This window comes from Choloepus didactylus, chromosome 15 (genome assembly GCF_015220235.1).
Source record: "Choloepus didactylus isolate mChoDid1 chromosome 15, mChoDid1.pri, whole genome shotgun sequence".
NCBI lineage: Eukaryota > Metazoa > Chordata > Mammalia > Pilosa > Megalonychidae > Choloepus > Choloepus didactylus.
In genome coordinates, this window is record NC_051321.1 from 16,591,355 (window position 1) to 16,616,090 (window position 24,736).

At 41.5% G+C, this 24,736-nt stretch overlaps 2 protein-coding genes across 6 annotated transcripts in view; one reads left to right on the top strand and one right to left on the bottom strand.

The window, feature by feature from the left end:
- ENO4 (enolase 4) overlaps positions 1–4,509 on the bottom strand; it is a 28,457-nt gene extending 23,948 nt beyond the window's left edge. For all 4 annotated transcript variants that reach the window (XM_037804304.1, XM_037804303.1, XM_037804305.1 and 1 more), the window contains exons 1-2: positions 4,185–4,509; positions 19–147 (exon numbers count right to left, since the gene is read on the bottom strand). In XM_037804304.1, the coding sequence (XP_037660232.1) occupies positions 19–147; positions 4,185–4,349 (294 nt within the window). In that variant the 5' untranslated portion in view covers positions 4,350–4,509. The remainder of the gene's footprint in view (positions 1–18; positions 148–4,184) is intronic.
- The window catches only part of HSPA12A (heat shock protein family A (Hsp70) member 12A), a 178,721-nt gene continuing 158,147 nt past the window's right edge, over positions 4,163–24,736 (top strand). For both annotated transcript variants that reach the window (XM_037804299.1, XM_037804301.1), the window contains exons 1-2: positions 4,163–4,350; positions 17,852–17,939. In XM_037804299.1, the coding sequence (XP_037660227.1) occupies positions 4,348–4,350; positions 17,852–17,939 (91 nt within the window). In that variant the 5' untranslated portion in view covers positions 4,163–4,347. The remainder of the gene's footprint in view (positions 4,351–17,851; positions 17,940–24,736) is intronic.

Below are 24,736 nucleotides of genomic sequence, written 5' to 3' on the forward strand. Positions count from 1 at the left end.
ACTTAAGCTGTTTCGTACCTTGGCAAAATTTTGAATGGTGCAGAATATTTCCACTTGCAGTGTTGGAAGCCCCAGTCCATCCAGTACGTTTTTCCCCACTACTCTGCATATGGTAGGGGGCTTTGCAAGTTTAGAAAAGCAGTTTGCCTTCAACACAAAACACAAAAGTCACAATACAACATCTAATTTATCTTCAAAAGTTCATTCATGTTTACTCCTTTTAGTTTCTACGAACCTCTCCCTGAATGTCATTTCTGGTGCCAGGATTAGACTAACAGCTCGGTGGGACCTACTATTCCCGAAAGTGCTGAGATTTGGATTCGGTCTGATGCCAAGTCTCTGGTACACGGGGCAATTTGTTGTTTTTTGAACTCTCAGCAGAAATGAACATAAACTTCTTTAAGGCCCTGTGTCAATATTTAGCAAGCCTTCTTATAGTCAATTCACTAACTTTTCCCTCCGTCCAAGAGAGAGTAATCAATTGGTCTCTAAAATCCTATGGTGCATTCCAACCTAAGAAATCTGAAGTGGACCAATTTTTATTGATATTGTGATAATATTTACTGATTTAATTCTTTAAATATGTAATTTAATGATTTACTGGTATTGTAATGGTGAAGACGTATGCAGCAGCTGTAACTCACTTACCACTAGTTGGTGTAAAATCCTACATGCTCAAAGAGGATTATTGGGAACCTCAGTTAATAGTTTCATGGATGTGAAAAAGCAGAAGCCATTTAGAAGTGATCAAAGAAAGAGAATGAAGTAAGAGAGTGAAGCTGCGGTAGAAAGCCCACTCAAGGACCCTGAGGAAAAACATTCAGGAAAAGGGGAAAAAAAAGAACAGGAGAAGGGAAAGTGAAGACAACCCTCCTTGCCCTCTTTATTACCAGATAGTGTAGGGCTCTTTGTTTTCATTTAGCAGAGCAAACATCTGTTCTTTCAGTTCAAAATCCAACTTCAGTTTAGGTAACAGGTCATCTCACACTCATCAGCAATGTGTCAGCTCAGAGGTGGTGCCCCAAACAGAACTAAAGCAAAAGCTCATTTACAAGCCATCCATGCATTTTTTTTTTTTTAAGGATGGTGGTTTGTATATTACAGGAAAAATGTTACCTAACATACACTTTGTGTATTACAGTGAGTTCGATTCTACAAGTAATAGGCGCCTACAGTGTGCCAGATATTACATCAAGAGGGGAAAGGAACTAACGTTTTTTGAGTGCTTAATATGTACCTTGAAGGAGTGACTATGTCTTGTTTTTCACTGTATCACTTGCCACAGTGCCTGGCATATATAGGATTCCATAAATCTCATATAAATTAATGAATGTCAGGCACATCCATAGGGACTTGGTATACATTATGTCATTAAATTTTCAAAATAACTCTGTACAGTAGGTGGTATCATCTCCATTCCGCAGATGTGTAAAACTGAGTTCCAGAGAAGTAAACTGTCCAAGATGACACTGCCAACATTTTAATGATCTATTGAAGTGTAACACGCTGCCCCAAAACTTAGTGGCTTAAACCACTTCTTTGCTCTTGATTCTGCAATCTGGGCTGGGTTCAGCTGGGCAATTCTGCTGATCTTGCCTGGGGTGTTTCCATGCAGATGCAGTCATCTGGAGGCTTGACTGGGCCAGAAAATACAACATGGCTTCACACATGTGTGCAGGGCCTCGGCTGGGATGGCTAGAACAGATCCTATCCTGGAGGTTTCAGATCTTCCAGGACCTCTCTCTATATGATCCCTCTCTCCAGCAGGGTAATCAGGTTTCCACACAGCATGATGACTAGCTTCCAAGAGGGAGTGTTCCAGGAAGATGAGCCTCAACAAGCAGGCATTCATTAAGCCTCAGTTTGCATTACGACTTCCAAGGACCTATTGATCAAAGTTAAGTCACAAGGCCACGTCCAGTCAATGTGGGAGGGATTGCAGAAGAATGTTCATACTGGAGGGAGGGTTCATTAGGGACCTTCAATTTAACAGTCTGACACGGCTAGTTAAGTGTCAGAGCCAAGAATCCAATCTACATCTTTTTGATTCCCTAGTCAAAAAATGTTTTCAACCATCTTTCATGATGAAGGAACAAACACTATTGCTATTGCCTACAGGGTAAGAGAAGCAGAGAGGAAATGGCATTTGAGTTGAACATCAGAGGATTTATAGTATTTCAACAGGCAGACCAGGGGAGAAGTTGAGGGCAAATACTTCAGATAGAAGGAACAGGATAAGCTAACAGGAGGGAAGTGGGGAACTTTGGGCTTTATGGGGAATAGTAAGTGGTGCAGTGTGGAGGTCATGGGGAATAAGCCTTTTATCAGAAATAGGGACCCAGTACTATGAACCACACAAATGAAGGTGTTTGAGCTTACTCAGCAGCCAAGGGGAAGCCTCAAGAGGTTCTCAACAAAACGATGATGGTCAGACTGGAGTATTAGGAGCATTGATCTGGGAGCACTATGCAGGATGGACTCAGTAGAGAGACAAGGTGAGAAAAAGGATGGCCAAAACTCAGACCGTGACTATAAAAATGAAAAGGTGAGTGTCGTTTTTCCTTGTGCTTTTGTCCAATTTCCGTACATCCTTCAAAGTACAAGCCCAGACCATCCTGGATACTACAATCTACAGGGATCTTCCCCATCCATGAATTCCTTGATCTCTCCCTCAGTCTAGCACACCTTATCTTTTTCTCCAATTATTTTATGTATCATTGGCTTTTCTCCCTGATCAAGGTGTAAGTTCCCAGACAACTATACAAACCACTATCTCAGCTGCCTCGTAGACTTGGAAGAGCATTACACTAGGAAACTGGGGACCAAGTTTCTAGTCTTAGCTTTTGTACTAGTTGTGAGACTGGGCAGTTACTTTGGACCATGGTGTCTTTGTAAAATGAGGAAGTTAGACTAGATAACATGTAAGAATTCCTCTAGCATGAGATATCAGATAGAATGGAATTCAGAGTTAGACATTCACTCATTCATTCCCCAAATAGTTCCTGTGTGTCCACTAAGTATAGTGCCCTTTGCTAGGTACTAGGGACATGGACCTGGTTTGGTTTCTGCCTCCAACATTCACTGTGTCCCTTATGCAAATCATTTAAATTCACTGGGCTATAGCTGCTTTATTTGTAAAGCAGGAACCATAATTTTCAGATCTCAGGATGGTTCTAAGGATTAAGTGGGGTAACATAAGCAGCACAGCACAAGGGCTCAGTAAACAACATCCCACCACCCCCCTCCCCCCAAACATACAACCTTGGTGTGTAGGCCATAACCAAGGAAAGCAATCATTGATGGAGCATCCTGTGTCAACTGCCTTAACAAGATGTTGGCTTTGAACCCTTACAGCACATCATGCCTTTTTACAGCACTTAAATTGTCTGGTGTTATAGTATCTTCTCCTTGCTTTCCTTCACCACAGTGCAAACTCCCACCAGTCCCAAGCACACTACCTTCCAGATGGCAGGTGTTGGGTAGTACCTACGGATCTGAAAGTGAGAAAACACTGACCCTTTGTTTCCACTGCTCATTGCTTAAGGCTAAGTAAGCTACGTGCCAGATATCAAGTTGGGCACAGGGACTAAGAAGGTGATAAGGAAAGGGCCCTGGCTTCAAAAGGAACCCACACGCTGGCTAGTGAGGCAGGCTCAAAGGATTACAGTGCATGCAAGAAATCCTAAGGGTACACGATTAGTCGAGGAGGAGTGGGGAGGGCTTTGAGCTGAATCTTGAAATTTAAGTAGGAGCTGATCAGGTGGGACGGGCATCCAGGCACAGGAGGGCGCACATGGCAAGGAGGGGAGACTTGAAATAGGACTGAAATTTGGATGCACTGGGAGGTGGCAAGACACGAGGTCCCAGGGTAGGCTGAGGCCAAGCGGTAACAGAGGCCAAGGCACTGGCCTTCATGCTCCAGTCAAAAGCAGCGCGGTCGAGTCCCCTTCCCTCCACCTGCTTCCTTTCGACTGCTGTCTCTCTTGAACGTCCCTTGCCCTCAAGGTTTGCCTCCGCCTCCGCCTCTCCCCTTGCGGAATCACCCACCATGGCCCGTGGCCCGGGATCCCGCGGTGGCGCCGGTACGCATGCGCGACTCTGCGGCGCAGGCGCACCGACTTGCCGCAGCATGGGGCGGTGGGAGGGAGGCCGTAGGGGAGAGAATGCCTGTCCCAGGTCCCTACCAGGTGCCCGTAGACATCTGCAGGCTGGAGGTAGAAGGTGGAGTTGAGCAGCTCTTCTAGCCTGCGCGGAACGTCGTTCTGCTGGTAGTACTCCATCGCTTGCTGCTTCAGCTTCTGCAGCGCCCTAGTGGTCCCACAGCTGCGACCGCCGCCTTCTTCCCCCATGGTAGGAGATTTAAGGCTACTGAGGGGGTTAGCCGGGGCCCGCGAGCGCGTTCCTGTCGCTAAGCAACGCAACGAGAGGATAACCCCAGATCTCGCGATGCTTCCAGCACTAGGATTTTTCCAGTGGCAGGAGCTGCTCCCCTCTTTCCAAGGCCGCTAATGGCTTCTCGGGTTGTGTCCCTCCTCGCTCCCTCAGGGATTGGGGCCCCCTCTGTTTCGGGAGAACGCCGCTGTCCAGGCTTCGTTGTGCACCACTTTTCCCGACGTATGCCAGATGGGGAAACATCTAACTATCTCCTGAAGTGCTTTTTCGGTTTCGGAGCGCTTCCATGCCCCTCAGCTAGGTGGAGGCTCGCCCCCTCGCGGAGCCGTAGGAGCATGAGCCCCGACTTCCATCTGGGCACGCGGCCCTCGGGTGGCGCGCCGGTTCCCGGTGGCCGTGGCACTCGGCAGTCCCGCCTTCCCACCTACCCCCTTGTTTGTCGCGGTTAGATCGCTCCTCCGGAAGCAGTGGCGGCGGGTGCCTGGCTGGTCCACCATTGGGAGGGATGTAAGAACTTAGGGTGTCCTTACTGAGCTGTGGAGAACCCAGGGATCCGTTCATTCAGCCGATGTTGGTTAACTATCTTCTCTGAGCCGAGCAGTGTGCTTAGGCTGGGTATATATACTGTGATGTCCTGGGGAGAAAAGGCTACACTCCCTTCCCTGGGAGATTCGTGGGGATGAAAATACTTGGGGCGAACCTTAAGAGATGGCTATATGAACAGGCCTAGAGGTGGGGAGAAGCTGGAATGGAGGACCATAGGGTTGTGTTCCCTCTCAGCCTTCAGAGGCTGCCTATGCCCTGCCGTTTTAAATCCAGACTGTTCTGCCTGGCTTCACTACACTTGGCAGGTGTTATATGTGATTACAGAACTTCATAATGTGGGCGCTCTGCCCTACACACTTCTGCTGCAGGAGTGGGCTGAGATGGACAGGGGTTCTTGTTCTTCTCTTACCTGTGTGTGTTCCTGACCTAAGCAGATCTCTTAAAAGATCCATGCATTACTTTGCTCATCTGGAAAAATATCTTACCTACTCTGCCTGCTTCAGAAGTCATTTAAGATAAAATGAGAAAGTGAGTGAAACAAGCACTTTGAAAAAAAGTTAATTTCAGGTGCATGTGTGGATGTGGATATGGACGTGTATAAATACATTTCCATTCTACCTTTGTCCCTTTCCTCAGTTCCTCTGGATGGATGGGGGTGAACACCCAACTTTTAATACCTGGGTTGAGTCCCACACCTTGAAAGAAGCCAATGCTCGACAATCCAGCCAACCTTTCCTTTCCTCCAAACTCCTTCCCTATTTGAGGAAGTTCAGCCCTCAGAGATTATCTTGACTCATTTGACATTTTAACGGAAGATTGAAGTATCCTGGGCTGGGACCACCATGTCTCTGTAACCCATTGGCCTCTAAGCTCCATACGGACAGGGACTTGGTGTGTCTTGCCCACTATTCCTTCCCAGCATCAGTACATTACCTGACAGAAGAGATACTCGGTAAATATTTGTTGAATGAATGAATGAGTTTTGCACACAACAGATGCTCAGTAATTATATGATTTACAATAAAATTTTTTGGAGTTGGTAAATGATGAAATGTGTACACCTTCCTGGCTGGAATGAAGGATTTGTTTTTTAGGAATAATGAGGAATTAAGATGGGAAAATAGCCTGAGGCTAGATTGTGAAGGGACTTACATACCATTCTGTAAGAGTGAGAAGCAGCCATAAATATCTGAATATAGGATGGAGTCTTAGTTTGCTAGGGCTGCTATAACTCATACCACAGACTAGTTGGCCTAAACAACAGGACTTTATTATCTCACTGTTTTGGAGGTTAAAAGTCCAAAATCAAGATGTTGGCAGGATTATGTTTTCTCTGGCCTGTAGGGTTCTGGTGACTTGCTGCCAATTCATGGCTTAATCTCTGCCTCAGTCACATGGCTGTCTCTCTCCCAGTGTGGCTCCTCCTGTCTCCTCCCTTGTCCAAATTTCCCTGCTTATAAGGACTCCAGGCATACTGGATTAAGGCCCATCCAGATTCAGTTTGGCCCCATCTTAATAGGATATTTGAAGGTGCTGTTTACAATTGAGTTCCCATCCACAGAACCAGGGTTCCAGGCTTGAGCATGTCTTTGTGGAGGACTGGATTCAGTCCATAACAGATGGGCAACATGGAAGTGCTGTTTCAGGAAGCAAATTGGTAGCAGTAGGTAGGATTGATCAGGATGGTGTTCTACAGAAAGCAGGAGATGCAGGTAGAAAAGAATATAGATGTAAGGACCTAAAGTATAACAGTAGCAATGGGAGGAGATGGATGAGAGAGAGAACAGGGAGGATGGAAAGGGCTTTGAGTAATTGGATGTGGGGTTGGGGAACCAAATATGATTCTTCTGAAGATAACTTGTAGAATTCTGTTATAATTGACAGAAATGGGATAAATGAGAGTAATTTGGTTTTGATAGAGGGAACCTGATTCATTTGGTTTCAGATGTGTAGAGTTTGAGGTGTACTGGTATCACAGAGAAAAGGGAGGACTGAAGATACAGTTATAAGACATAATCACAGTGTTTAAAGTTAAATACTCTGAAGGGAAAAATTGAGCTAAGGACCTAAATTTTGGGGAAGGATTATATTTAGGACATAGCAAGGAAGCAAGGAGATATAACAGGAAAACAAACAAAACGGCTTAGATAAAGGAAAAAATACGAGTCATGGAGGCTGGGGCAGAGAGTTTGGGGAAGGGCAGATGTGCATGTTTGGGTATAGACATGGATAGGATAAAGTCTCAGAAGATAGACATCAGCATGTTAATTGTGTTATGATGGGATCACAGAGAATTTTTATTTTCTTCTTTGTACATATTGTTAGTAACCAATTTTCCTAAAATAAATATATTACTTTTATAACTGTGATATATAGAATCATTCCATCTTTTCAAATAAAAATACCATTTCTGTCTACTTCTGCCATTCACGTAATCAATATTTATGGTATACCTCCCCTGTGCCAGGCACTGTTCGAGGCACTGGAGAAATAGCAGTGAAAAAGATAACAGTCCCTCTTTTCAAGATACTTTAGTTTTCACAGTGCTTAAATTCCAGAAGTACTTACATCCTAGGGATCTATCGAGATGGTAAACTGAAATAATAGAAGTGAAGACATTCTGAAAAGTTGGTATACTAGGGATTTATTAACAACCTATTAGTATTGACATGCCCAGAGTAAATAAAATGATTAATCATGAATATTCCAATTTTCTTATTTTCCATACATGTTAGAAGCACTAGGTTTTTAGCTGTAAAATACATTCATACACATTCATATTTTATATATACTTAACACTTTCCTTGTTTTAGTACATTGGTGAATATATTTCCATTTCATATTGAGACTAAATGTCCAAAGGCATTTACAGAGTATCAGAGATTGAAAGGGATTGGCAGTTGGGGCTGGGAGAGAGGGGAAAGGATTAGGATATATAGAAACCTTATCCAGGGAAAAAGGATTGGACTAGCTTTCTCTACCTTTAGAAAGAGGAAAGGCAATCAGGGGATACAGCCATGACTAGTAACTTCCTATGAATCAGGTGCCTGCATTGGAAGGGATTTAGGTGTGAGACAAGGACTATTTGCCTGGGAATTAGAAAACCTAGATTAGAATCCCAGCGATCCCCAAGATCCTCTAAGACCTCATCAGTAAAAATAACGGGATGGGACTAATGTTTCCAAACCTTCTGAAGTATGAAGACAACAAAAAATTTGAGCCTTCCCCCTCCCCAAGTAATAGCAGTTGTATACAGTGACTATGAATTCAGTAGTACTTTTGAGACATTTGTATTTTATCAGTGGACACTCTGTACATGTGGAAAATAATATGCATATGGGTACGTCATTATTCAGTGTCCCGAGAGGGTTTGGTGCCTGTTTGGATTTGGGGGACCCCTTGGTTGGGAACCACTGAACTGGATCTCTCCAACTTTGATCTCTTCTATTTTATAGCTCTGATCCCAGATAAAATTTCAGGATGTATTAGTTTAATCCAACCTGCTAATTGAAGACCCTTCATGGAGGAAATTAACTATTCATCAGTCCTCATTTCAAAAAGAATTTCTAAGCTATGTCAGACATTTTCCTATATTAATGAGGACAAATAAAAATGCATTTTTCATTTTTCCTTAATTCAATTTCCTTAAATTGGAACTTGTTTGCCATGACTTTAATGTTCAGAAGTGATTGTTCAGGTGTTATTTTGGGGTTGCTATCAAGTGCTTGTTAATTCTTTCCTGCACTTGACATCTGTGTTGAATATCATTTTTCAGGGAGAATGAATGAGCATGACTGCAGGTGCCTTTAATCATAGAGTCGTAGAAACTGGAGGCAGAATAGATGGAAATTTTGCCTTTTCCCCCATCTAGAAAATGGGAGTAAAAACGCTAACCTTCCTCACCCAGTTGTCATAAAGGGGAAATATGTTTGTCAAGCTAATTGCAAATATAAACAGCTGTAAACTGAACGCTAAGAAATAAAAGTAGGAATGATTTGACTAATAAAAAAAGTTGTGTTTTATTTTTAATTTGATTTTTTTCTATACTGATGGCTCCTGGCAGTAGCTATTATGGTAGTAGTAACAACAACCACAACAAAATCCACAGCAACAACTGCCAGTTTTGATTGAGCACTTTTATATACCTGGGCTGTACTCACATCATCCCACTGAATCTGCAAAACCACCATAAAAGGTAAGTGAGTGGCCCAGGGTTACACAGTTAATAAATAGTGGAGATGGAATTTGAACCCCGATCTGGCTGACTCCAACGCCTATGCATTCCCGTTGTACTCCACTATCTTTCAAACCTAGAACTCTCTTAGTCAGATTCTGCTAGAATCTTATGTCAGCTGCTGCTAGTCTCTTGTCCATTATCTCTGTAGGAGCCAGTGGGGTTATTCACACTCAGGGCTTGGGGAAAGCCCCTGTAAGTGGTGTTAATCTTTGCACATTAGATTCACCTGGGGATTCTAGTAGATTCTTCTCGACTCTGAATACCATTAGAATTCAGCATCACGGAAAGATGGTGTCTATTTTGTTCACTGCTATGGTGTTGAAAAATACTGATGCTTTGGCCCCACCCAAGACCTGAGAAATCAGAATCTCCAGGAGTGGGGCCAAGGCACAAGTATTTTTTATACGTGATGTTAACGTGCAGCCAAGGTTGAGAACCTCTGCTCTGAAAGATATATCCATGGATCAGCTCAGAAAGAGAATGGCTAAAGCTTCACCCAGGATTGGTTTGATAATGGATGCAGCAAAGAGGGCTGCATGTATAAATTATGCAGTCATATATAAATTATTATCATTGGAGGCCTACATACTGGGTCTAAGAATCTGACTGCATGGGTTCAAGTTCTGGTTCTTTGGTCTCCAGCTGTGTGACCTTGTTTGGGTTACTTAACCTCTCTGAGCTCATTTCCTCATGCACTAATATTTTCTACTTCATAGGATTCCTATAGAATTAAAATTTAAAATCCATGTAAATTTCTCCCCACAGTGCCCAACACATAGTAAATAATGTTATAGTTGCCAAAGAAATTAACGAAAAGGGAAATACAGCATTTTTAGCAATTTTACAGTATTTGTCTGAAAACCTTTGATTTAGCTTTGTAGAGGAGTTCAAATGGAATTGAATTAAATGATAAAGGAGAGCCCCGTTTTAAAACCAATATTAGTGACCTTTTATTTTAACCTTTAACATTTGTGCAACATTATAGAGTTGATGTGGTATTTCTCTCTTCCTTCCCAAATAAAGCAGAAAGCTAGATCCTTAGTCCTAAGCTGAGTGTTCAAAGCTGGCATCCTATCAAAGTCTGTTTTGGATTCAGCCTTCCAGCCATTTGTTCAAAGGCCTTTGACACTGAAGACCATAAGATGCTGTTGGAGATGCTACTGCTGGCAGTTTAATTGGTATTTTTCAGGGTATAGACACACAATTTTCTATATAGGCAGAATGAAGCTGGAAGTAGGGCAATTATCCAGAGAGTTCAGACAGTAAAGAGAAAAGGAAAAAATCAGGCAAAAGAAATTCTTTAAGCAAGCTATTTTGCCATTTTTAAATGGATAATTTTTCTTAACTTCATAGAAGTAGGTACAATATAAGGGTATTTTTTTTACATAATTACAGGGCTAATAAAGCAAAATGAATACATATAAAATATTCTACAAAGGCCAGGTTTTCTAATTTGTACTTCTTTTCTTAATATAAAAGTAGCAAAATAAATATAGTAATTGCTTTTATTGTGAATGAAGAAAATGTTAAACATATTTTCCACATAGGGGGCAGCAAAGAAGAAAGAGGAAGAATCTTAGGAAGACCAGTTAGAGGTTTAGCAAGTTACAACTAAAAATGTTTTCTCTCTATTATTGTTGCAAGTATTGATTGGGTTTGTTTCCTGGCCTCTGAGAGTTCAGCGCTACCTGTTTTGTTGTTGCACTTGAACGAGAGTTAATAAATTGTTTGACTGTTGTAATTAAACTTAAGAACCTGACTGAAGGGGATTTTAACTTCCCTGAAAATGTACTTTACGTTAATCTGCTTAAGAGGAATTCTCTATTTTTTTATTAGCAAAATCAAAAGACTGTCTATGTCTTTATAACTAATCATTTCTACAGAACTGGCCATCAATGTTATGGTAATGTTAAACCTTCAAAAAATTATTTGGGGGACTGTCTAAATTTTAGAACTTTCTACATTTATTATTGGTAAAGTATAGGATTTTTGTTGCTGCTTTTTTTTTTTTCTATTTCTCCCTCAACTTGCCTTTTTAGAAATGCTACCTATTTTGTCTTAAGAGGTTTGAGAGTTCTCATTCTTTGAGTATAAAATATGTATTTATTAGTCACTGAAACAGAATGAGAATTATTTATTGAAGGATTGTGATTTCTAGGAGTAAATTCCCAGGACTTTTTAGCAAATAAATTCTTTTTAGGCAATGTTCTCAATGTTGATTTGATTTAATTATACTTCTTTCTGACAGTCATATATAAATTATTATCACTGGAGGCCTACATACTTCCAAAGACTATTTAAGATGACGGAGTTAATGAATCTGATATGCCAATCTAACACGTTAGATTCAATTTCTGTACAAAAATTTAAAAAATACACCTAATTGTGCCATATATTAACAAGGGATAATGTTTAGTTGAGCCTGTTTTCAATTAACTAATACGATTAGTGTATTTTGTGATTATTTGCTTGTACATTCAGCCAATAGATGGATATTACAGAAATAAAAGTAGTAACGATCAGATTCCGTTTCTCAAAAAGATAATGTTTCTACTAATTTTTGAGGAGAAATGTAGTAAGGATGCAAAATTGAAATATATTTCTAAAGTGAAAATGCTTTCCATGTGTTATTAATGATGCTTCTCTTTGGCTTGGGCAATAACTAGCATAACTATATTTTGAGTGCTACAGCTTAGGGGTAGGAAGGATTGAGAAAGTGCAAGAAAATCTAACACAGCTGTACTCAAGAACAAAGACTGATGCATAATTTTGTGGGAAAGGACTTTTACTTGAAATAAAGAATTGAGGCAAAAGTGAGGTTTGGAGTTAAAGTATCTGGGTGCCTGCCCTGATCCGCCTTTCTTTTCATGTGCCTAGAAATACAGCCAAGGGAAGGCATGTGAGTAATCCAGGGTCCACTCTCTTTCACTGTGTTGTTGGATCTAGCAGAGCCCCCTCATGGAGCTGCACTGCTTCCGACAGCTTTGTGATAGATTGTTGTAAAAATCTGAACTGATTTATGAGCAACCGTTTGATTTAAAGTATCCCTGAGCTATCCCACTTAATATTTCTTCTCAAACTTCATGGCCAAATATTTGCACCTCTAGTCTTACAAACTATGGGAATTTGAAAACAGAGAAGACTGTGAAACAAAGTTACAAGGCCAGGAATTTCATAGAGAAGAGCTGCCTCAGTTAACCTTCGATATCTGTATATCTAAGATATTAAGATATCTAAAGAATTTTCCCACCTCAAAAAAATTTTAAAGTAGAGTTCCTGTTTGAGGGAAACAGCACTGATTTATTTGATGTAAGATTATTCCATGCCAACATTTGTTGGAATTTTTATTAATATGTGGATCTGACCTGAATTTTGGTTGCCTAATCATAAATGCTTTCTTTTCTTTATAGCCAAGCTAGCAGGATATAAGGGAAAACTAAAGTTTCTGTGTAGATTTTGAGAATATCAAATCAAAGACTGTTTTTTGTAGGATAAGAACCCAAAGGGTTATAGCCATAACTTTTATTTTAAAGAATGATATTTGAAATAAATTAAATGTGTGCTTATCAATTTATAACTTTTGCACTAAATATTGTCTTATATATCATCATTTCTTAACTTATTGTAAATATAGCCATTTAAATTCTTAATTAAGGCCACTGCAAGAAAAATACTATCTGTTCAATTAATATTTTTTTCTGTATATTTCTTATAAACTTATGGTTGGAAAATTAGTTGTCTTTTTTGAGATAATTATAAATCTTTAAAAATAGAAAATGCAATCAAAATCAAGAATTCCAAATTTAAGAACTCTTTTAATTTATATCTGCAATAGACTTTATAACCAAATGTTAGAATAACCATGTGCTTTTTTTTTTTTTTTTATAAAAATAACCATTTTTTCCTTCCTCTGTGTATGTGGTCTGGGATTGACTCTAAATCACTAGGGAAATGCCTTGAACTTTTCACACTATTTTTCCAAGCCCTAATGCTAAGAAAAAAGCACCGTCTCCTTGGCACAACAACTAGACCCTGAATGGTAGATCAGAGTATGCCCCATCAGGGTCAGCCCATAAGATTACTATGTTTATGACAGACTCACCTTGCCCCCCAAATTTAGACTTGAGGATTATACACCTCATGCCACCCTGTCTCATCTCTGTTTGGCAAAATATGTAGGTAAAATTTAGGTCTGTTTGTGGCCAGCATCTATAACTATTACTCCTTTGGAGTCAGTCGTACTTGAGTTGATTAACTAAAGTGCACCTATGTGAATGGGAAATTGTAAAATAAGCTGTAACTTGGGAAGGATGTGACTGGAGGGGAGGGGCCATGATCCTGTCTCAAACAGAGAAAACCAAGGTATGGGAAAACTCGTTTGGATGCACAGCACTTTCTGACTTTTGAAATAAAGGACACTTTGCAGCATGTAATTCTATGAAAGCTGTAAGAAATGAAAAAGGAGAACAAGGGTCTTCATGGGGGAGGGGAATGAAGTCTATGCTCCTGTAGCCTCAGTAATATCTGACTTAATCATAAAAACTGCAGCTGAAATGTTCACTTGGAATGATCCTGTGCAGGCTGCAAAGTCATCAAATAAGTAGTAAAATATTTTTCTTCGCTTAGCCAGTGGTTCTCTAGTAATTCAGTAATTATAAAGCAAAGTTCATGTTGATATGAGTTTCTAAACCTTTACACATCAGCCCCATGTTAGCTTTTTATTTAAGTACAAAGAATCTTTACATTCTCTGTGTTAACATTTAGTGGGTGAGATACATTTTGGAGATAAATGTAAACACATGGATAAGTAAATGAAGTGCTCAGGTTGAAGTGTCTGTGGCTCTCACTACATAAGTAAAGTTAAAAATCTGAATTATGAGGCATGTTAGCTCTTTCTCAGAACAATCACATAGAAGCCTGGGGTATAATTCCCATCACCCTTGTGTACATTTCAGCAGTTAGATGAACATGAACAAAGAATGATGCACATTTTAGAGGGCATTCTTTCATTTTTAAAGGCATGGCCAACATCTTTACAAACCCTTTTTCATATGAAGTTCAAACAAACTTAACCAAAGCTTAATTTATACCTTGTGAGGTCTGGTGGTTTGAAATATACTACCAAGATCCACAGGAGGAGTAACATGCAAAGCATGGTTTTGTTGTCTCTGAACTTCGGACTTCTATTCAGACCTCTTGCATCACTTGTAAATAAACCAAAAAGGAGGATGCAAAAGTAAACCCAGTCCTGTGGCCCCTGTCAGATTTGACATTCATTCCTCTGACGCTGTGCATGTTTGGCTTGTTTTTCTCCTCTTCAAATGAACTTCTTGCCCCACCCCGCCTCCAGCAAGATGGTGACCCAGAGCTGAAAGTGCCGACGCTCTCTTTCCCTCCCGGAGTTCCTGCAGAGCACACGGGCCTCCTGCTCCCTGGCGCCCTCGCGGAGGCCGCCTCCCCTGCGCGGCTGTTCTCGCGCCCCTTCCCGCGTCTGCTTGCTGTGCCCTCCATGAGAACGGGTTTGGGTTTCTAGGAGCGATAGCCCCGGCTGACCTGCTCTGGCCTGCGGGGACTTAACTCACTTTTACTCTGTCTTAACGTGTAATAGGCAGCGCTGCTGGAAATAACTTTGACCATACCTACGGCTCACCTCTCTTATTTGCTGTCACACCAATCATTTTATTAGATAAGGAAATCACAGAATGTTCGAGCCAGGAAGAACTTTTGGGGTGATTTAGTTCTACATCCTCATTTTACAGACCAAAAACAAAAAAAAATGATCTTCCAATTTCAACAAAAAGAAAAAACCTCAAGTTGCTGGTTAAGGGCTAGCAACATAATTCTTCATATCCAGGAATTTGGTTTAAATATTGTTTAAATTTCAAGGGTTTTTTTTTTTTTTTTTTTTTTTTTTTTTTTAGCATTCTCTTTGCTATATAGGTTGATAAAGGAAAAATCCCTTTTATTCTATGCAGCATATTTTGGCATAATATATGTAACTGCCCTACCTGCAATGTTATGTATTCTCTGACAATAGTAAAAGATTTTAAAATCTCCAATCCAGAATTATTAAACTCCAAGGAAAAAAATACCACACCTCCGTACAGGTATGGAACTTCTACAGTGACCTTTCAGATGGTTTAGATGTAAAAAGTCTACAGTTTTCTTCAGATTTATAATTTTAAATGGCCTTTTCATAGCTTAGTTTTCTGTACTCGTATCTGCCAAGTAAGCAGACAGATAGATGTTCTGGACTTTTTTTGTGTAAAAGTACAATAATAAGCACATCTACTACACTTACTCCATCTGCTACAAAAAATATTCATGGCTCACCTTGCTGGAAAGGGATTCACCTGAGGCTTTGTTCCCAAATTGATACTGTGGCAGCGTCACATTTGGCAACTGGTGCTTCCCGCCAATTAAATTGGAAGAAAGTCTCTCTCTCAGATATGTACAAACTTAGGCTTTCACCTGTTGGGAGAAAATGAAACCATCCCTAATGCCCCTTTATTTCACTGGCAACTTCATGCCCTAAGACAAAGTGATTTCTCCCAAGTGAATGACTCCCTCACATTGGTGTGGAAACGAATATTTAATAAAGCTCTTCATGAAAACCCTTTAAGTGTGTGGTCTTCATTCCCACAGATGTGTCACTGCTGCCACCAAGTGATAGGTTTGGAAAATTAGCAAATCCTAAACAATTAGAGCATCAATTCCTCTCTCCGAAACCAAGGCCCCTGTTACCTCCTAGACAAAGATGTCGCCTTCTGGTCATCTCCTGTGATGAGAAGCAAAGGCTCTCCTGAACCACACTTGACCCAAGTGGGTCATGAGTTCTGAGGCAAGAGTGCCATGGGCAATTAGGAATATAATTTCTCTGAACATTTATATCTAAGTTTAGGGTTGAGGGAGTTGTTAAACATGTTTTGTTGGTCTTCCATGATCTCACATAAAATCATATACACAACAGGAGGAGAAATTCTCTTTCTTAGACAGCCATTGGTCCCACCAAAAACTTGTAACTCTAGGAACACACAAGTACTTGGGAATATATGCAGACTGTTCTCTTTAGCAACCTCATTCTTGAACTGGGCTAAGAGCTTTTCAATTGCTGTGACATTTTCAGCCAGGGAAGTAGTAGTTGTTGCAGAGCAATGTTTTACAGGCAATTACTTTATATGATCAATGGAGCAATTCCCCTTCCAGAAAGGAACCAAAGCGATCAAGTTAAATCATTAAAGAGAGAAAGAGAGAGAGCAGGAGAAAGGGCTCATCTCGTTAGCAGGTGCGAGTTCGCTGCTGCACACAGCAGCACTGGCCCTTTAAGACAATGGTGGCGCTCCCCCGCGATTGCCACCCCCCTCCCCTGTAGCTGTTGACAGGCCTAAACCTCCCTAGCAGCCCATTGTGGCCACAGTAGGAGGCACCTGCAGAAAATGTGCCAAAACCAGGCAGGGAGCAAGAGCTTTTCAATAAGCCCCACAGCTGGAGAGGAGAGGCCACACTAAACAACCAGCCTTGGACCAGGCATGTGATGGGAAAAGGGGTCAAAACCAGACACCTCCTATCGGCTTTCTGAGCACTGTTCGGTTCAATTTGCTGACATCCTCGAGCTGGCTTTTCTCTATTTGCTTAATATGCTGAGGTATTTAGCTTAAAAGCACTAAATGCTCTATCTTGATGAGCACGTTTCTCCATTTCCCATTTTCTGTTATTAGGGATGTTTTCCCAGTATTTTCACTCTCTTTCTGCTCCAAACTAAGATTGTTTACTTTTCCTCTTCTCCCATCACTAGTTACAAGCGGTTTCCACAACTTGCTACCTGCTTGATTTTACTCATCTTTAATTCAAGGATAAGTAAAGCTCTCCAAATTTGAGATGTGTGCTGCCTTCCTAAAGCACGCATTCCCAGGGCCGTAAGCTCACACCTGGCAGCGGCATTGTGTTTCCACTCAGTACAAGTTTATTGTGCATCTACTGCATTCCTTCTGCAGTGCTTCTTGAAATCCAGAGATGAAGACGTGTTTCTCCTCTTGAGCTGTTTAGGGTCCAGCAGAGAGGATAAGTAGCTAATATAGCTTTATATTTCATGTATAGTATAACTATACATTTTTAGGAATTTGTTTTGCACCCATGCACTTTCTTTTTAATATTTACGGCCCTTTTGAGAATGAGCAGGAATGGAAGGGGAGGGCAGGAAGGGGCCTGGGATGTGCTGGTGGCATCGTGGCTTTGTGCAGCGTGCCTTGGGAAATGAGGACAACTTCTCAATTTAATCTTGCTGAGACAAATGATAGGTGTGAACCTGGCATAAGTCCTCCCTTTTGGCAACTCCTATCTGTTCATAACCCCTTGCATTTACCCAAAGCTTTCCAGATTTCATATTTCCCCCTGTTTCTCCTTTGAAGTAGTAAGGTATTATCTCTGTCTTACAGAGGAAAACATCTGAGACTCAGGGCTAAGCACCTTGGCCAAGGCCACACAACAAGTAGGTGGTAAGTGCAAAGGTGGGCCAGGAGCCCAGCTCCTCTGGCGACCACCTAAACCTCCGTGCTTCTTCTGCCCGCTGCTGCCTCTTAAAACTGTTAAACAATACGAGGACACAATTTAAAAGCAACGTGGAAACAGACAAAGTGATATTTGCACAGTAAAACTCTTCTCTTTCCCTTCCTACAGATGGAGAGTGCTGGCGTGTACGGATTCTGTGGGTGTAAAGCAAGGAACAAACTGAAGTGTGATTCAAGGCGGGAAATAACTGCTTCAGGTAGGAAATGAATGAATGTGTGCAAGTGTCAAACTGGTGCTTGAAATAATTACCCCTGGAACTTCATTTCTTTAGAGAGGGGCCAGATACATTTAAAACTGGCAGGCTACAACACGAGAAATGCATGCATAAGAATTTGCTAAACCCATCACTGCAAAGAAAAATCTGCTTGTTCAAACTGCCAACAAAAGGTGAGAGGTGTGCGAGAAGGGGTCTGACTCAGAGGCACCCTTGGGCCAGGAGATAGTTTCCCACCTACCCAAAGCCTGGAATTGTTGCTCTGCCATAGTATGTTGCTCCCCAGTATGGACTATGGGGCGGGACCTAGCACCAGTCTGGCCTGTTAGATCCAGGCTTGTCCCCTGGTGGCCCTGGGGGCTTGTCTCTGCTCCCTGCCCATACAAAGGCAGGAAGGGATGGTCTCCCCCTCTTCTGAGCTTGTTTATGCTTTAACTTGTCTCTCCTCTCTGAGGACTGGTCCTCTTCTTCCTTCTTCCCCAGCCCCTCCCTCCAATTTTAGAGAAAACAAGTGGACTATTCATGTACAAAGAGAACGAATGAGAAGGGGTGGGGGGAGATGCCACCGACAAACTCCATTGAAAGCCACTGGCTGTTCATTTACATTCACACTTTTAAAAAATGTTAACTAATGATGTTAAATGGTTTGCCAAAGGTCCTAGCGGGTCAGTTGTAGAAGTGTCATTTCTGCCTAATTAGGGCTCTTGTGGCTGCCTGGGGCCTCCCAGTGCAACTGGTGACAAGCCGAGAGCTGACAGCTTCAATTGGTGCCAATAGGAAGGTTGGGCCGGTCATGTTTTCCAACTCAGCCAGGTGTTTGCTGAATGGGGGAGGGGGCTTGGCAAGATCTGAGCTCTTCTATGATCCTTTTTCTTTCACGACTCCCTTGCAAGCCCTTCCCCTTTGCCTGTCTTGTCTTGTGTCAAGGTCAAGAATGGGCTTTGCTAAATCAGCAATTTGGGTTATCTCTGGGAGGTCATTAGCAATCCCTGGCTCAGACATTTCAAGTGGTCTCAGACCCCAGATGCCAGATTTTTTTTTCCTCCCTAAAAATCTGAGAGTAGAAAAAGAAAGGAGATATTTTAGGAGAAAAACAATAGCAGGAAGAAAACAAAAAACCAGAAAATTCTGCATAGCCATCAAAGTGCTAAACTTCTGAAGGCATTCGTAATAATAAAGCTGCTTGAAGAGAAAACAGCCAAAGCATCCTGCTGAATGCTTTAAGCTTTTTAAAGAGGAAAAGACAATAATGAAAAGAAGTCCTATATGTTCGCCTAGATCTATAGTACCTGTCACATAGTAGGTGCTCAATAAATAATTTATTGTTTGGTTTTATTATTCAGGGGGGAAATTATTGTCTGAGAAACAAAGAGTGATGATAAGAGATCCTGCTATTTCCCTCTCTTACTCTGTTACCACAGTGCTCTTCAAATTTCTCAAGTGACCACAAACTACATGCTAAGCTGGAATACCACATTATTGGCTGATGTGATTATCATGGTTTTGCTACTTTTCTTTCTCTTTTAACAACTTCAAACAAGCAGAACATCCCTGGTGTTCAACGCTCCAGGTTGCAATAACTACAACACAGAGGCAGTCCCACGGCAATAGTAGGAAATCGGTCTGCAGAATTTGGATTTCATGCACTGGCATAACCTGCAGGGATGACGGCACTCCCCATTTGTGCCTGAATTGAACATCCCAGCACTCGAGCACACACAAACACACAAACGCGTACAGAGCGTCCTCGCAGGTCCGTTAGACAAGGAAGGCCAGGATTAAGACATGGGTTCTTGGTGGGTGGGGGGCAATGCTGTGTTAAATTAAAGGGAAAAAAAGTGAACTGGAAAAAAGCAATTGTTTCTTTTATGAAAATCTAAGACCCAAGCCAAAGCTTACAGTTCTGGGAAGGGGGAGTCTAAAGTGATGGTATCTGAAACTTTGAGTTTTCAGTGTTCCTTCCTTGCCCAATGACCCCATTCCCTTCTGCTGGTGTTTTCTGTAATATGGGACAACAGGAATCAGGGCCAGGAAAATAGATGTCCATGTCTGTTGACTTAATCGCAGGAGAGTTATGAAGATTGAATGAGACAGCGTCTGTGAACACACCTGGGGCAGCTCCTGGCATGTATCAGGGGCCGAATGGCTGGTAATTTGCTGTGAAACCATGTGCTGTGGCGTCAGGTTATCTTCTCAGCTTCCTAGAGGTGAGCTATTTGAGTAAAGACAGGAACCGGAGACTAATTCAGCTTTGAATCTTCAGTGTGGCACAGAAGGTGCCCAGTACCTTTTTGAACAGAGGATTAATAGAATTGACTAGTAGGCTGACCCTGCAAATGATGAGTGAACAAATGAATCTAGACATATTCACATAGTCCAGTTGAAAGTCTCAAACTTTTCCCCCCAAGGACTTCCTTTGTCACTAAATTCCCTTATTCACCTTGCATTTTTGTCCTAAGATTGTCCATTCTTCCATACCACGTGTTCTTTTTCTTCTTCTTTGTCTGCCGCCTGTAGACTTATTTACTCGTACTGCTTTTATGCTGGGGTATTATTTTGTTTCTAGTTCCAGTTCTAACCCAGATCTTGGCTCTGCTTCCCACGTCTGCCTCCATCTCTGAATCCTGATCCATGAAGCTGCAATTGCTGTATGTGTACTATGAGGGCCAACGGTTGTTCTCTAGCTCTTACAAATGTGAAGAAGTGGCCACTTAAGACTCTCCTTGTGGTTAGGAAGATGACTATTTAAAAATCACTTGGAAGATATTAGTTGGAAAGAAACCTTCTGTAGTAACTAAATCGACACGGAAAAATGAATCAGTTCCTAAGATTAAAATAAACAAACAAAGCAAACAACCTTTGGAGACTTGTGAACAGAGTGAAGTTGAATGTGTGAATTACAATAAGCCCTCTGTTTTCTGGCATTAATATATAGTCAATTCTCATTATTCGCAGCAGTTACATTTTATAAAGTCTCCATGCATACTGAATTAGCAAATACTGAATCACTGTTCCTTGTAGAAATACAGGGTTAGGTTCTTGCAAGCCTCTGGTCACATTTTCATCAACCGATCAGTACGTAATGTTGTCTTATGTGTGTTTCTGTTTAAAAAAACCTTGTTTAATATACATTGTTTATTCATTAACATTGAACTCACAGCCAACAGAACTGTGACTCATGCCTGAACGAAGCTTATCTAACACATGTATTTTCTCTGTAAGGCACATCACAGCCTTCTTGCACTTAGGAACAATTTAATGGCCAAACCACCATGAAAAAGCACAAACATGTGAAGAACATGGCACCAAATATACTGCAAAAAGGATGCTGGTTTACAGTGCAAGAGCTAAGACAACAAGACAGAGCATCACCTTGTTTGACCTCAGCAGGGAATGTGTGCATCAGGCAACAATTTTTTTGCCACTTTGCACATGTGACTAAATGTCTGCAAAAGCACTGTGAGTTTGATTTGATGGTTACAATTAAATTTCAGCAAGTAGGCAAATTCACACATGAGGACTCCATGAATAGTAAGGAATCAATGAACGATAATAATAATAATGAATTTAGTTCAGGGGTATTTATGGTAACTGATCAGTCCACTTGGTGGCCCTGGAAGAAATATATTATATTCAGTTGAAGGCTACCTAGGCTTTTCTGAAGGGCAGATTTGATTTTGTTATTCCATTGTTTACGACTTTCTGGTACCCCTTTTAGATCCGCCTCTGGCTTTTCTTTCACCTTGAACCCCTGCTCTGGCCATGCAGATTCACTGGCTGCTCTCTGAACGTGCCAGAATGTTTCATAACTTGGGGCCTTTGAACAAACTCTCCCTCTTATTCTCCTGAGAACTTCTATTTATTGTTACAGACTCAACCGCATGCCACTTTCTCCACGAAGCTGCTTGTCCTGAAACCCCCCAAGTTAGGTTGACCATTTTCTCTTTGTGCCCCTCTACAGAACCTTACATTTTTTCTCAGTAATAATAATCCTAATAATCATAGTAATAATCAAAGTTCCCTTTTATTGAGTGGCTTCTGTATGCTGTCACTGTAAGAGCTTTTCATTTATACTATTTAATCCTCTCCACCCGAAGAAGAAGGTAGTAGTGTAGAGACTTATTTTACCAACAAGGATTCTGAGACTGAATAAAGCTGCACGTTTGTCACACAGCTTGAAAGGGGCGGAGCAGGGACCTGAACTCGGCCAATGGGACTTGAGCACATGCTGCTAACCACTCTCAATTCAAAACCACCAAACCACGCTGCCTCCCATCATAGGTGGCCACCATGCTGATAGATAGGGGGTTTTATTCTTAGTTTGTCTCCTCTTTAGATGGGAAGCTCCTGGAGGGTGGTGACACTATCTTATATAATTTTGTGTTCTAGTGCCCAGATATGGCCAGCACATGGCAGAAACTCCAGTATTGGTTCACTTTAATGAAAATGAATTGTGTTGAATTATACTGTGTATACATATATGCATGCATATATTTGTGCAAATATCTGCATATATTTGTGTGTGTATATATATATGTGTGTATATATTTTCTCTCTCCCAACTCTCTTGCTCTCATTATATATATACACATACATATATCTTTATCTATATCTGTATCTGTATATATATATATTTCTGTATCTACCTATCTATATATAAAGAGAACAAAGAGGTGCTGGGTAAGAGAGAATTAGTTGCAGCCTGAGATTATACATGTACTACATGGTATTTTTTACTTTGAATGGTGAGTTTATATTCTGGTAGATCTGTTGTAGCCTGGATGAGACTGCCTATTGGCCTACCTATTCCTACAGATGGACCTCTGAGCTCTCAAAGTCCTGCTGTGGTGTGTCATGTTACATAGAAATCAGAGAGGTAATGAGAGGAGGGGATGCATATGTAGAATGAAGTAGCTTTGAGTTTTCCCTATGCATTGTTTCTGGTATAGAGACCATAGATCCTACCTTGTTCAAATATTTTTTCCTCATCATTCAGTCTGTTTGAGCCTGAGTTTGTTAATGGTGGGGAACATGGGTTTTGTTCTTTGCCACGAGCTCTTTCCCGTAACGTGCTGTGCACATTCTGGCATTACCTAGAGGACGAGCCCAGCTGATAACCCAGCACTAACAATAGTCTCAGCACAAAACCAACAGCCTTTTGCTAGAGCTAAGAGGCACCTGTGAGATCTGGAAAGTTGGGTGAAGTTTCAGTAATGGCCAATTCTAGGGCAAAAGACTCCCTCACTTACCCTTTGGATTCTCTTCTCATGTATTGCTTGTAGAGGGAAAGTGCATATGTCATTTATATAAAAGTGCGTATTTCACATTGAGTCAGTCACATTTATTTTACCCTATATGGGCATGACATCTCTGTTTTAAAAGCAGATTCTGAAGCTTTAAAAGCTGTCAGGGTCTTATCTGTTTTTCCAAAGTAAATTCAGTAGCCCCAGGGGAGCGCACTCCCCACCCCTCTCCTTGACCACCTTGCTGCCCACTGACAGTGTGCCCCTCACTCCCCTGTGCTCCTTTGATCCCCTTCTTGGAACCCTCTCCCCTCGGCCTTGCCAAATCCTACCCCTCCTCTGAGAGTCAGTTCAAGCCTCCGCTTTGCTAGCCATTTGCGCCTGTGGCAACCTTATCCTTTTCTGCTTTGCTATGGCATCTACTGACTTCTCATGCTTTCCAACCTCTCTCTCAAAATGCAAAACTCTGATGGGGTGTGGAGTCTTGGGTGGAAACATGATAAAAAAAATTAAGACAGTGTTTCTCGTACTTTCCCAGCACAGGGGTCCAAGTTGTGGGGCTGAATCAACTGATACTTCTGCAGAATGGAATGCACTTGAAGTTTTCCATTTTATTTTTTTAAATATTTGCATATTTTTAGTTTTCTTCCATAAAAACTTGTATTTGGGGTTATATATAAAAGTAATGTTCTAAATTATGCCTTTGTGTGAAACCGATGCTGTAGGGACAAATATGCCCAGTTTGCCCTGTGGGTTGGTGTGACCCTCATGCTTCACTGCACCCCTGTGGATGGAGCTGGCTTTACAGGCATGTGACCTGTGCGGCCCCACAGGGCTCTGTGCTTGGTTTAATGCTCTGCTGTCACCATCTTGAAATTCTTAATAATTTTTGAACAAAGGGTCCTGCATTTTCATTTTGCACCAGCCCCCACAAGTTATGTGGCTGGTCCTGCCATTGGGTTATAGGAAGCCCTGACGGCCAGGCATGTTGTCCCCACTAAAACATTAGCATGAACTCATCTGTTACGGCCTCCCCAGGACGGCCGGAGAACTTTGGGTGCTCTTTAGGAAAGCGGTTCTGGGCCGAAGGAGGTGGAAGGTCAGGGAGGGCTGGAGGCCCTGGACCAGCTCTGCCTGACAGTGTTCTTAATATCTGCCCACTAAGGGTAAGGAGGGAAACAACCATTCTGTAGTGCATGTTCAGTAAATCTGCCTTAGAGAGCCCCGATTTTCACTTGGATCTACCAAGTCATTTGGCCAAGATACTCTGCTTGTTGGAAAAGTCCTCAGAAGAAACCTCTAATGAAATGCACCGAATTTGGAAATGGGCTTTCCTTTTAAAAAATACGTATATAGAAGTTTGTATTCCATCTCTTCATTTTATTTCCTTTTGCCTTTATAACCTCCTGTCTTATTCCAAAAGGGATATATATATATATTTAAAATGGTACATTTAAGAAATGGAACTGAAAGGAAAATAGGGTGACATCAGGTGTAAGGTTTGTTCACAAAGCAAACCATGAGGTCTTGTTGAAT